This window comes from Oreochromis aureus, linkage group 17, assembly GCF_013358895.1.
Source record: "Oreochromis aureus strain Israel breed Guangdong linkage group 17, ZZ_aureus, whole genome shotgun sequence".
Lineage (NCBI taxonomy): Eukaryota > Metazoa > Chordata > Actinopteri > Cichliformes > Cichlidae > Oreochromis > Oreochromis aureus.
This window is the reverse complement of record NC_052958.1, coordinates 9,249,822-9,263,752: the sequence shown is the minus strand read 5'-3', so window position 1 is coordinate 9,263,752 and position 13,931 is coordinate 9,249,822. Positions and strand designations below refer to the sequence as shown.

The 13,931-nt window shown below is 38.3% G+C and overlaps 1 protein-coding gene across 2 annotated transcripts in view; it reads right to left on the bottom strand.

Annotated features, from left to right (window-relative positions):
• The window catches only part of grm8a (glutamate receptor, metabotropic 8a), a 167,027-nt gene that overhangs the window by 81,526 nt on the left and 71,570 nt on the right, over positions 1-13,931 (bottom strand). For both annotated transcript variants that reach the window (XM_039600685.1, XM_039600684.1), the window contains exons 3-5: positions 11,588-11,723; positions 10,600-10,754; positions 4,726-4,863 (exon numbers count right to left, since the gene is read on the bottom strand). In XM_039600685.1, coding sequence (XP_039456619.1) covers positions 4,726-4,863; positions 10,600-10,754; positions 11,588-11,723 — 429 coding nt within the window. The remainder of the gene's footprint in view (positions 1-4,725; positions 4,864-10,599; positions 10,755-11,587; positions 11,724-13,931) is intronic.

Here is a 13,931-nt window from a genome sequence, read left to right as displayed (position 1 = left end):
GGAAGTATGGCTCTATTCTGGGACCACCTCACTCTTCCACATGTTGAACCTGAAAGCCAGAGGCAGGGAGACCAGCAGCAGGAACCTGCATGGGGCAGGTTTCAGTGACACATGCATGACATTGATTGGGTCAGAAACAGCATGAACAGCAGCTGGAGTAAAGATGGATTGCAAAATGGTTAGCAGATATGCAGAATCTGTAAGCAAGCTTGCCAATTAGACAGGTAGAAGGCCACTGCGCTTGGCCAGAACTTATGCTCGGCTCAGTAATTCAAAAACTCACACTGAGACGGCATTACTGATTTTCACCTTTTCAACTTTGACATAAAATAACACTTTAAACGTGGATTTTATAGAAGAGAAAGAAATGGCAGGTGCAAGAAATGGAAAGATGAACAGACAGACAAGGCGAGATAAAGAAGTTTGATGGCTGACAAAGTAGAGAACGATAACAAACCGGTATCATTCCCTTGAGAGTGACACAAGTCAAAACCCACTCAGACAGCAAGGCAAAGAAATCAGAAGTATAGAAATCAACAGGATAACAAATGTCCAACTGTCCACAGTGGACTTTAATTCTTCTGAGTGTACCTGAGGCTTACAGCTCTACTCAACAACCACTGCTATGAACAAGATCTGATGGCGGCTGTGGACAGAGATGCTAGTGGTTGTGCTACCATATCTTGTTTTATTAAACATTGTTTATGTTTTTGCCTATTTCAATGTGCGTTCCTCCATATGAAAGCAGTGAAATGCTCTAGAATGTATGAAAACTTAAGAGATTGATGTGGAAATTAAGAGATTTACCTCCAAGAGCATTACTGCATGTATGAAGGGAGAAGTGGGCTCACTCTGCAGATCTGCATTTTGTCATGCATTTTATCTCAGTGTGCGTGTATTTCAGCCTTCTTCACTATGGTGCCACATTACTCCAAATAGGTGAAAATTCTGCTCAGATCCAGTTTACCTGGCAAATCAGTTTGAAACAACAAATGGAACCAAATGCTAAACGCCAAATGGATTTTCTGGGTAATTGACACTGCCTGGTCCTGCTGTTTTTGGTCTAGCTTTAGCAGCTGTGACAAAATGGCATCTTTAGAAAGACGTGCGATGTGTGTGTAAGCTTGGGCTAGAAACAGAAAAAGAACAAGCACGTTTTAAAGTAACACACATATAGTAAGAAATGTTGCATTTTCCTTCATGATGATCTACAAGCAGTATGCATGGGAGAGTCCAGCCATGTAAGCGTAGTCTTATTTGTGATCTGGTGTCTGCCTAAGTCAGTTTGCCCTGAAGCATTAGTTTTACCTAAATGTATGCCTTCAACAGAGCACACTTTTATTCCAGCATCTGAGTTGTCGACTGATGTACTCATGAGCCATGTCTCAAAAAGAGGCTTTTTACTTTTCACTCAGCAGCCTGAGTGCCTTGGATTTCCCCTTTTTTGTGTGCTTACTATTCTCTTGATGAAAGATGAAATGATGAAAGCTGAAAGTTGTGGTAATGTACTCTAAATAAATCATTAAAATGCATTTATTGGACTGAAGAACAGATGTCTGGCTGGTCGTAGTAGCTTTAGCAGCAAATCACTGGATATCATGTAGCTACTACAATGCTACGTATGTTTTTTTACATTATACAGTAGGCTGGGGATATTCCTATGAAAAATGCATCATCTTCATGTAACTCATTTTGTACTGACAAGAATAAAGGAAACAATATCTCCCAGGTTAAAATTAAGAGAGTAGAGAAAGGAAGTAAGGAGAAAATGACGCAAGAGTCATTTGGTGATGGGGACGGGGCTTCATTTTCTTTATTTGTCAATGGAGTCTTTCTGAAAAAAGCCATTTTTCTTTTATGCAGCATAATACAGCAAACAAATGCTGCTTGGGTTATAATGTAACTGTGAACTACTCAAGCTGTTCCATTGCACACTACTGCACCGCTAAACCTCAGAGGAATATGCTGTAATTTTTGCACACTCATTTGGAGCAAATAAATGTGCAGCAAAAAGACAAAATACAAAGACAAAATGAGCACTTCTATAAAATATAATACAAAATACTTAAAAAAAATGATTTATTAGAACCATGCATATGACTTTAAATATGACTTTATGACAGACATATTTGGTTTACTTTGATTACACCAATATATAGAGCAAGTAATGGATAACAGATATTGATTGTAGATAACTGGACATGAACAATGAGTGTATTATAAAATATTATATTACAGTATATTTCTAACTAACTAGGCAGCTTGAAAGAAAGGTAGATGAGAATTGTAAAAGTGAAGTCAGAGGTCAAATGTGACATGATATTTGGATGCAAACTATAATGTGATATTTGTAATCCGTATATACCAGTATCATTTCCAAAATGTTTCCAATAAAAACAAGTGCAGCAGAATTTTAAGCACAGTTTTAAAGATCAAAGTAATTTTATGAAAGTTTCACCTTATTTGACCTTGACAAAGAGGTCACGTGATATTTAGAATCACCATATATCACTCCCTATATGCATATATGTTCTCAATACAAAATATTGCAGTAGGAAACATAATTCTTTATAGCTCTATATAACATTATTATCATTTGGACCTCCAGATCGATCTACTGACCCTGAAGGAGAGGTCAGAGGTCAAATGTGACATGATATTTGAAATCTTTATATGGTACTTTCTATATGTTGACAATACACAGCACACTTGGAAGAATCATAGTTTCTAAGTTACAAGGCTTTTTGTCAATTTTTAACTGATAATCCATTAAGTTGACCTTGAAGACCTTGGAAAATGTAAACTAAGTTTGGATGAATTGTTAACACGAGCCTACGCTAAACCCCTACAAAGTTTTACCAGAATTAAAAAACAGAAAAAGTAAACTTTGAGCTGTCATGTTTGCAGACACACACACACACGCAACCAAAAACATAACCTCCATGGCAGAGGTAAAGACACACTATTTTGGTGTCCATCATGGATTTTCAACCTTCTCTGATAAAACATATGTGATGATGACTATTCTCACTTTCAATAAAAAAAAAAAAATAAACACCATCAAACACTGCAGGTCATCACCCCATCTGATCTTTTAAGATTAAGAGGTTAAACCTCAAGTTCTTCAGACTCAGAAAAAAAACTGTTTAATTTTCGTATCCTTTTCCCAGTCTTACTGTCTACGATTCATTTGCCCACTCCCATTTATCATATTTCCCATGTTACTTGAATATCTTATTTTTCTATCTTTGTCACTGTTTGTGTAATTTGTTTCCAACTGCATTTTTCAGTTTCTCTAACTGTTAATTTTCTGTAGACATCATCTCACCGCCCCCCCACTCCCAGCCCAATCACGTGCAATAATCACATCCATTTCCACATCCTCCCATCATCTGTCTCCCAACAGTGACCTTGAGCAGCAGGCTGCTGATTGGCTTCTGTGTTGATGATTTGGAGGTCACAAACCCCAGCACTTGGAATTAATGGACTCTGCTTCATGACTACAGGGCCCTCGACACATAGACGCCCACATACACAGATGCCACGGCTAGTAATAGACGGTCAATGGGAGTCACAGCCCTTACAAACCTAATTATGTGAGCCAATGGCAGACATCAGCCAGGGAGTAGTCGCTATGACACACACATAAACATACAGACCCGATCACGGCAGCACAGAGGTATACCTACAGGTCATGTCCACTGGCATTGCTAACTCTTCTAAAAAGTGTCATACTTTTTTATCTAGCCAGTGACAGATGTAGGCACTGAAAAAGTGCACACACAGCACCATCTGGATCACGTGCACATGAATGCAAAGACAGCACAAGACACAAATCAGCTGTAGTGTTGGGTCCTGTGTAAAATAACAAGCTGCAGACAATTTGGACTAGGATTGAAAATGCAGGTCAAACCACCATAAATCATTTAAAAGCAATGCAAAAAATGAAAAATGACACCAAGAAGTGCTTATTACAGAACAAATACACATATATACCCTACACACAAATGCACAAAACAAAACGCACCAAAGAGAGTGCACTGCCACATTTACAAGCACATACTCCAACAACTGTTTAATTTCCCTTCAAGCTTCGAGTACACAAACAGTTGCTCTTGTTGAGCTATATTGCTTCTTAAATCCCAACAGCTAATTTGATCTGGGGTTTAAGGTTACTTATTACAGCCAGGAGTGCACTCCACAATATATATATACACTAATTAGAAGACAGTATTTGTCTCTGTTGACAGACTTTCAGAGCTACGAAGTTCTAATGAAGACTTATTCAATCTAATGTGATGTGGTTAATCAGCTGGCAGCCATAATATGAAAAGCTGGGCCTGCTTTTAGGATGAACTGGTTTCCCTGAAAATTGTCAATCGGGCTAGTTATTGTTTTACGCTGCACCAAAATAAGAAGAATGACACTGGTTATGATGCAAGGAGGTAGCCGATGCATTGCGGGGATAAAGGAAGACCAATTATGCTGACCTTCTGCTATACTTCTCAGAAAGTAAAACTTACAAGCTCGTATAGATCTGTAGAATTACAGCTAAACAAAATCTTTTATACCCTCAAGTGTAAAACTCCAAAGTACCTTGGAGCATTTTCATCTCTCTTTGGATCTCTAGTCAAATAACTATTCACACAATTAAGCTTTATTGATTTTTTTCCCCAAATGGTTGATAGCAAGTGAAATAATGGAAGAAGTCAAATGTAGTCTTACCTGTGCATTTCTTCAGGCTGCCAGGCCGTTTACCATGCATTCCCAGTTTACAGTTAAAGTTTTCCTCCCAGAATTCAGCAAACCAAACATTTCTTCTGTTGTTGGACAGCGAACGGCTACGGAAATACCGGTCAAATGCTGTGTAAAAGACAGACAGGGCAAAGGTTAAAAAGTATGAAAATGGGTTATTTTTTTTGTTTTTCTTTTTAAAACTCTACTGAATACATCTCCTTATTTATTTTGTTTAGAAGAGCTGGTTTCAACACTTTCAACCCAGATATTGTTAAATGGCGTAATAGGAGAGGGCACCGGTGCTTCAGGGGTTATTGGCTTCATTTCTACTGAGCCTGTCTGTACTAGAAAATTAGGTGTTCAGCACAATGTAATACATTTTGACACATAAATGCGTAGGTTATGAATAGCCCATGTATGGTATGACTGAAAAGCTATTTTGGTTGAGCCGGTCAGTATTGGAGCTCCTATCAAATACTGACGTAAAGAGAAAGGAGAGCAAACATTTTAAAATAAGCTTCCACAATAGATTGGATACTTGTCCATTTTAATAACAAGAGTAGAGGAACTAAAAGAGGGGAACACGTTTCTCCACTCATAGGAATGAAATACCTGTCAGCAAGTGGCAGGCTGGAATAAAGATACGAGCAAAAGAAAAGAGACGTGCAGATGAGAAGAAACTCTTCTACTACTTTCTTCATACCATAATTAAATGTGAAAGAAGCTTCTTAAGTTCTATGACATGCAAATATGCAAGTCATAGAACTTGAATGCATGGCATTTTATCTGACACATGAATCTTTTAACAATTCATCAGCTCATCGGCTAACTTTCTAGGTTTCTGTGCAGGGTTAGACTTTCATTTTAGCCGTAATGCTACAGTAAAACTTTTACAAACTAGAGGATTTTAGCTTTGACATGAACTCTCTGATATATATTTGAGAAATGTAGGTTTTCAGTTAATGGATTTTTTCTTTTTTGGATGTTCCAAATATGCAAAAATTCAGTATTGTACAAAAGCCTCGAGCCACCCCTCATTTCTTACATTTTGCTAGGAAAAAAACCCTCAGTGCAGTGATTTATTTAAAAAAAGATATGCAAAAAAAACATAGAAATACAGCATATAAGGCAAAAACTGAGTTTGTACATGAACTTTAAAGTCAGTGTTTGGTATGATCGTCTAGGCAAGCTTTCTCGTAATTTCTTCAAGTAGTCTTTAGGAATAGTTCTTCAGGCTTCCTCAAGGACATTCAAAGCTCTTCTTGTTGTTGGGTGCCTTTTGTCCTGTGCTCTGTCTCATGGTCCAACATTGCTTCAATAATGTTGAGGTCCAGGCACTCTGGAGGCCAATCCATGACTAATGGTGCTCAATTGTGTGTTTTTTCTGTCCAGGCATGGTTTTGCTGTACTGCCATGTGTTTGTGTTTGGGACCATTGCATTGTCATATTGAAAATTGCTGCCAGTCAGATGCTTTCCAGATGGTATTGCATGATAGATCAAAATCTAATATATATGTTCATAATTTCATCAATTCTGACAAGATCTCCGACACCACTTACTGAAATGCAGCCCCAAACCACAACAGAGCCTCCACCGTGTTTCATAGATATATACATTCAATGTCTAGATATAGACATTCACTGCTGTACCTCTCTCCTCACCTCCTCCATGCACACTGACAAAGACTTGAACCAAAAATTTAAATTTGGATTCTTCACTCCATAAGACTTGTTGCCACTGACTTTGACTTTGAGCCTTGTATAATTTGGCATATCTCAGCCTCACCGTTTACCTTCCTTAAGAATGGCTTTTTGACAGCCACTCTTCCACTGAGACCATTTCTGATGAGGCTTCAGTGAACAGTATCTGTCAGGTCCTGTGTCAGGTCTTTACTGATTTTTCCCTGTTTCTTAAGGAGAGGACTTCCCTGAACTGTTCAACCACTGGAGATAGTTTTAAGCCTGAAACATCTTATTTTGTCTTCTTGTCTTGCAGAGTTTGCGGAAAGTAGAGTGCACTGAACATGAGTGAAAAAGCAACCCGTGTCCAAAGAAAAACTCTGAAAGGCCTTTAGAACATCTGTCTCTTTGGAAGCACAATTTAAAGAAATGAAGCATGGCTCAAGACTTTACACAGTACTTTAAAAGCAGTAGACTTTTCTCTAATCCAAATCCTACTTCTAACCATAGATGGCTTGTGACCGGCAGTGTTGGTCAAGTTACTTGAAAAAAGTAATCAGTAACTAATTACTAATTTCTTCCCCCCAAAAGTAATCCCGTTACTTTACTGATTACTTATTTTCAAAAGTAATTACTTAGTTACTTAGTTACTTGTTACTTAGTTACTTTTTAAAAACACGATTTACAACCTGAATAGGTGATAAAGCGATAGATCTTTCAGCCCAATTCTACTTTTTCTGCATAATCCATCATACAAAATGTAATCAAATGGAAAAGTCTCTTTTTAAAACTTGTTTTATTAGTTTTAATGGAAAAGTCTCTTTGTAAAACTTGTTTTATTAGTTTTAATCTTTTAACTTTATGCATCAAGCAAAAATTAAATTATATGCTATATTCTCTGACTGGAAGAAATTTGTTTAACATTTAAACCTATTTTCTGCACATTCCAGCACATAAAATAAAATATTTTTGGGGTTTACACTCAAATAAATGCAAGTGAAACACAGCAGAAAATAAATAAAATCAAAGACTCAGTGGTCCTGTTGCTCTATTTTCACCTGTATAGCAGGCGGATGTTTGCCCTGGTGCAGGTGTGCTGCAGCGGTCAGTGGGAGAATCCGCGAGTTTGTCTGTGAATTTCCCATTCCGTGGTAGCGTACTCTGTGCTTGCTCGGAAGTTAAGGGGTTTTTTCGCTGTAAAAAGAAGTTTTCTTCCCACACAATGAACAGTGGACACTAATGTTTTCGTCACTTTTTACGGAATCAAACTCAATGTAAGGTCAGTACTTCCACGCTTTGAACGCTGCATGCTATACTCTCTCCCGCACTCTTGTTGATCTGCACACAGCTGTTGCCACGAACGTCGCACTCGCTTACGTTATTGTCATGAGACACCCTCACAAAAAAAAAAAATCACGGTTTTAGTAACGCAGCGTTCTTACGGGAAAGTAATGGTAATCTAATTACCGCTTTTGCAATAGTAATCCCTTACCCTACTCGTTACTTGAAAAAAGTAATCGGATTACAGTAACGCGTTACTGCCCATCTCTGGTGACCGGGTGGTCAAGAAAAAATGTTTATTTGCAGTCTTGCAAGAAGACTGCAAAGAAACATTTACACTTACTAAGAAGGCGCAACACATGCACTGTAGTTGAGTGTAACACTGGGCACGTGAATTATCCCACGTGAGGTGTGACAGCCTGTGCCACGCCAGACTCACTGTAAAAGCTAAAAAGATCTCTCCTGATTAATTCAATGTTCTGTTGTGGAAATTGCTAATGTGTGTACCTGGGATGCTCCACTGATATTCGGACTGCTGGGAATATTAGTCTTACTCTTTGTGTGCCTCAACAGTAAGTTGTGCCATGTGGAATCACATGCTTCCCATTGTGATAACTGTTCCTGAAAACAGAAATATAATCATTTGTGGTACTTTGAGGGTCTAAAAAGCACTAAATTCAATGATATTATAAAAATAGAAGTATTGCTACCAGATGGGCAGTTGTTTGGAAGCACACAGTTCTTATGATTACTCTTTATATTTTGGTACATCTCTTGCACTGCTATCTTATAGAGTGTAAAACAATAAGTTCATATGACATTTTTAGTTTCATGTGTAATAATACATAGATATAACCTAGCCAGCCTGTCTTCAGTCTTCAGTGTTGAAACTGAACTGTGTGAACAATGATGTGTTCATTTAAAAACTGTATTTAAGTACTGATGAATAGAAACCATCTAGACTTTAGGTCTAATGGTCTTGAAAGGGTAATACAATTTCAGGTTAGTAAAAAAAAAAAAAAAAAAATACTGTGGTGTTTATTAAGCGTCTTCCACCCAGCTAAGTAAGGTTATATATCAATGTCTGCCTAGACTCATAATATATGGAGTAAAAATATTAATGGAATTTAATATGTGGCCACCAAAGATTAGTGTCACCACGTTAGTATCTGACCAAATTGACAACATCTCCGCATCTACTCCTGAATTATGGTGTTGAATAACAGCCAGAAAGTCTGTTTTTGCAAAACATTAGCATGTCACAGTGAAGCAGAGCTCTCACCTTTTGGATATAAAATGACACCAGCTAATCATTTTATCCAATTAGATATCTGTGTAAAATTTATTCACATGAATCAACTTGTGGCAAAAATCCCCACAAAAATACGCATGATGTCACCGAGATCTTTGACTACCAAATTCTGATAACTATGCTTATTTCCAAGAGAACATTTAAAACAGGTGGAATGAAATTTCCTCCCAGTGTTCCCGAGATATCACATTCACAAGAATAGCACAGGTTGGGTTTGTCAGCTTTGTCTACCTTCAGAAAATAAATGTGTTCACCAGAATAAGTTATGCATATGGATTATTTATGTAAAAACATAATGCCTCTGGCCATGACTGTCGCTGTGCATAAAAAAGTACCTCTGAAATCAACAAAGTTGCTCATATCAGAAATGTTATTTGATGCTTCTGCCTCTAATCTGCACATTAAATGTGAAGCCTGAGCCTGAAGACAGTTAGCTTAGTTCAAAGACTACTGAGTGGGAAAAACAGAAAGCCTTTTTTCAAAGATGAAAAAATATTATCTGGTGTTATATTCCTTATAAAAAATGTAAAAGTGACTCATGCACTTAGTCAGAGTGACATTTTTTTTCCTTTTTGTTTTGTTTTGTTCGAGACTAGCTGTTTCCCTTGTTCCTGGCAACTGCAATAGCAAAGGTAAACACAATGTGACACTGTTGAGGGAATTTGTGGCATATTAACACAATTTAAAACTGCTGCCTCACTGCGTTAAAAACAACATTGTGGTGTTTTTGGACCAGTTGTGAAGCAAAGTTTTGCCTTAAATTATTAAAGCACACAGTTAGAGTAAGGAAGTATAGGCCAAAGAAATCCGTTTTTACCAGGAAGGCCAACAATTTCATTTAATTCTCTTTTGTTTCCCATGTAAATAAAAGCTAAATTATACAGCGTTGGCAGCCCAAAAAATGATTTCAGTGAGCTTGTCATAGCATCAGAATAATTCTCAATGCATGAGAAAACATTTACCTCATGTGCAAAAGATCCCGTGTTTGAGTCTATGTACTAACTATACTATACTATGTCACTATAAATTACAGTTTAGACACATTTTAAGCTTTATATAACATATGTTGCAGAATTACTGCATTGTACTGCATTATGTTTCCAGGTGTACCAAAAAAAAGTCTAGTCATTAATCCTCACTCACATCTCTTTTGTCTTTTTTTAAAGTCCACATAGCCTTTCTTGTGAATCTGCCAAAGCTCCCTTTGATTCATTTAAAGTTCTATTTCTCTCCCTCACTTCCAGTTTATATCTTGTCGCCTATGTGGCCCTCCAGGAGTCAATTATCTAATAGAGAGCTCTGACAGAGAGCAAATGAGGATATTCTCCCTGGTGTATTGGCAAAAACTTGTTGCCCACTGGGATCAAAAGTGAGAGAACATGAGTCCATTTCATTTCTGTCACTGGTCTTTCCCCTGTCTCCTTAATTTGATCTATCAAAGTTTGAGCAGACGCTGCTTCTGCTTTCTTTCATTTGCCACAAATCCAGTTTCAGTGCAGGTGAGAACTACTTTTATTATTCCTCACATCTTCTCAGTTATTACCTGCATGTGTGCTGACGGCTTCGTATATGCCTGTTATTATCCTTACCATCCACAGAAGCCCTTTTGGGAAGAATTGTGATGGCCCCCTCGGCCACCCTCTCCTGGCCAATCACAGGGGAGATCTTGGACCCCCAGCTGTCTGAACCCACCCACAGGAAGTGACCCGTCTGGTTGTTCCTTTTAGCTGCGTCCAGAACTCGTCTGTTTTAGAAAAAGAAAAAAGAAAAGATAATTCAAATATCTGAAGATAGACTACAGGAGACAAGTCGAGCAGTGGAGAACTTGGAAGCATGTGATTTTGGCTTAACCCTACATAAAGATCACTGCAGCCTTTTTCTTGTACCGCTGCTTATATCTATAACTGATGCAGCAACAGGCAGCATCCATCGAACCCGTGAGGAGTGACTCCTATTTTTTCTGTCCATAAAATAATAAAATAAAATAAATAAATAAAAGTATTTATTTCCAAATCTCAAGCATTCTGTAGCTTAGCATTCTGGATAGGATTTATCTAAAAAGGCTTTCTTCTTCAAGCATTTTTGCTTGAAGCCAGAAATCTTCATTAAGCCATTTCAGAGGGCTGTATGAGTCAAAATGGCATTTTATAATATTTGAATTTTTTTGTTTAAATCTCAATTTTGGCACATTTTCCTAACTGCCTAATAATTATGTACATCATCATTCAAGATGTAAATCCCTCTGTTTACATAAATAACTGAAAGGCCAGACCATTTTAACGATGTATATATATATAGTGCAATAATTGTGCTCGTAGTATAGTGCGAACTCTTGTCGGTACCACAATGCAACACTTCTAACCAAGTGAGTTGCTAAAGAATAACGATGTGAAAACCAGGTCTTTTCTTCTTCAGAATAACATAATTGTAATCACAGCGAGCATGTAGGTGTCAAAAGGTTTCTATTGTAAAATATGTTGAAAATGTCACAGAAAATCTTATTACACAAAAAAGTACACCTGATAGCAGCGGGAAAGTTGACCAGCAGGGTTCGTTTTTAAAGTGCACAACACGTACCGTATGTCATCCTCATTAGCGAACATGATGATGGCCCTGGCATTGGAGGTCTCCAGCAGGCGTCTGATGATCTTGTCAAACTCCCCTGGCCTGGGCTCCCTGGGGATCTTCAAGGACTGGGCAATACACACACCACCTGAGACAGAAGAGGGGGAATAAGCAAAAGGAGGGACAGATTGCATCATCTATTTTAGATTCACTGATTTGCATTTTCCATTCTGTTTTCAACGCTAATTTCACTCTCGGGTCGGCTTGTGCACATTTCATGAAACTATTCAAAGCACTCTGTGTCGAGGCCTCTGATGAAGGCTTTAACACTTCGAACATCTTCACAGCTTTGAGATAAAGGTAAGAATAAGTGGTTGGTTAACATGGCAGCAGAGGAAGAAAGCAACATATTCACTAAAGTCCGGGAAGAGACATGACTGAACGTAAAATAGTACTGGCAGTTCAATACAATTTGCCCTCCAAAATATTCAAGACAAAAAAACATTTTGAAAAGATTAAACAAAAACTGACAGGTAAGAGCGGACTAGGTAGGAAGAAAGTAGAGAAAGGGTAGGAGGAATCTGGGGTAGCGGGAAATTATAAGAAAGAAACGCTGAAGAAGAAAACAGATGTTAAAATTGACACTGAAAAAGACTAAAAGGAAGAAGTGAAAATAAACAGAGTGGGAAGACGAGGAGGGGGAAAAAGCAGGAAAGGAGAGCATTAAAAAAAAGAATTTGCTGAAATGAATTGAGATGATGGTGGAGGTAGGTGGTGTTGATCACAGGAGAGAAAACTGTAAGACACAATGGAAAAGATGAATGGGGCATGAATGATTTAAAATCATGCCACTGCACAGAGTAAGTGGCAAGAAATATCGTCTGTACCCACTTCACGCTCCTTAATTTACTATTGTCGAGTGCGGCAATATTAGTTATTTCACTCACAATATGAGATAATGAAGATTTCTGGCTACCTGGTTCCGCCTTGATCCCTCAGCCCTCTCACACACATGGACACACTATTGCATACTGTTTTCAGACACCTCAGGAGGTGATTTTTTTTAAGCTGTTAATTCACTCTGGCTGCATTCAATCATTAGCTATTGTGTTAACTCTTTTTAGCAATGTGTGTGTGTGTAAGTGTGTAGGATTATGTCATTGTTGTACACTGCCTTTGTTATATTGGTACAGAATGTATGATGGACATTGTGTATCCATGTCTTTTGTGTGTGAGTCTACACATTCACTTGTCTCTGGGAATGTGTGTGTGTGTGTGTGTGTGTGTGTGTGTGTGTGTGTGTGTGTGTGTGTGTGTGTGTGTATATAGAGAGAAGTGAGAAAGTATGAATGATGTCCCCTTTCCTCCCAGCCTGTTCCAGACCATTTATTGAACATCTGTACAGTCTGTCGCTTTCACTATGTCACAGCCCTTAATCACTCACACACACGCACACACACACACCCACACAGATCCACGTAAATGCGCACACCAGAGTGCATGAGCGGTAAAACAAATACTCATTAGCCTCAAATTAAAAGCCTCTCAAGGATAATCACTAAAGTGACAAAATCTGCACAAGTACCCACCTCTACCCCACTCCCCTACACGCTCACACATTTACACTCATTCTCACACAGACACACACAAGTAGCAAATATTTAAACGTTCAAAATACGTTGTCAAGGCTAATGACCAAGTAGACATGCACTTTTGCATACATATACAAAAACAGCAAGTCATAAATAAATACAGCGTTGCATATGTACACGCATACACTCATACACAAGCGCTGATGATTGCATTCTCCTGCCATTGTCCTTGGAGCAGCATAAAAGTGATTAAATCACTGTTTGTTTCACAGCCTCACACCCATCATTAATAACTGTCCCTGTGGAGAACGGGCTTCCCATATAAAGAAAATATCAAATATTGTCTGTGAACGTAAGAGTTTCTCCAGACACACACGTGCGCGCGCACACATGGCTGTCACTATTGCAGCCAAACACTCCACGTCTTTGATGGTGCAGAAAGAAAAAAAAAATGACGGCGTGTTAAAAGTGAACGTCAGATATTAGCGCACACCTTTTGCTTCTCAGCTAAAAGCAAAGCTGCGAGGCAGGTCAGGAGACGCATCAACAGCTTCTTTTTTAATCGCTCCCAGAATGTCAAGTTGAAAGCTTAACAGGGTCGCTTGGAAACAAGGTTCAATATCCAAATCCTTGCACAGCAGGGCACCGGAAACAGAGGATTGGCTTCACGTTCCAAACACACACATGCATAAAAAGAAAAAGTCAAGAAAAAAAATGTGATGGCAAAAAAAATCCTGAAAATATGTAGCCTATATTTCTGCTCT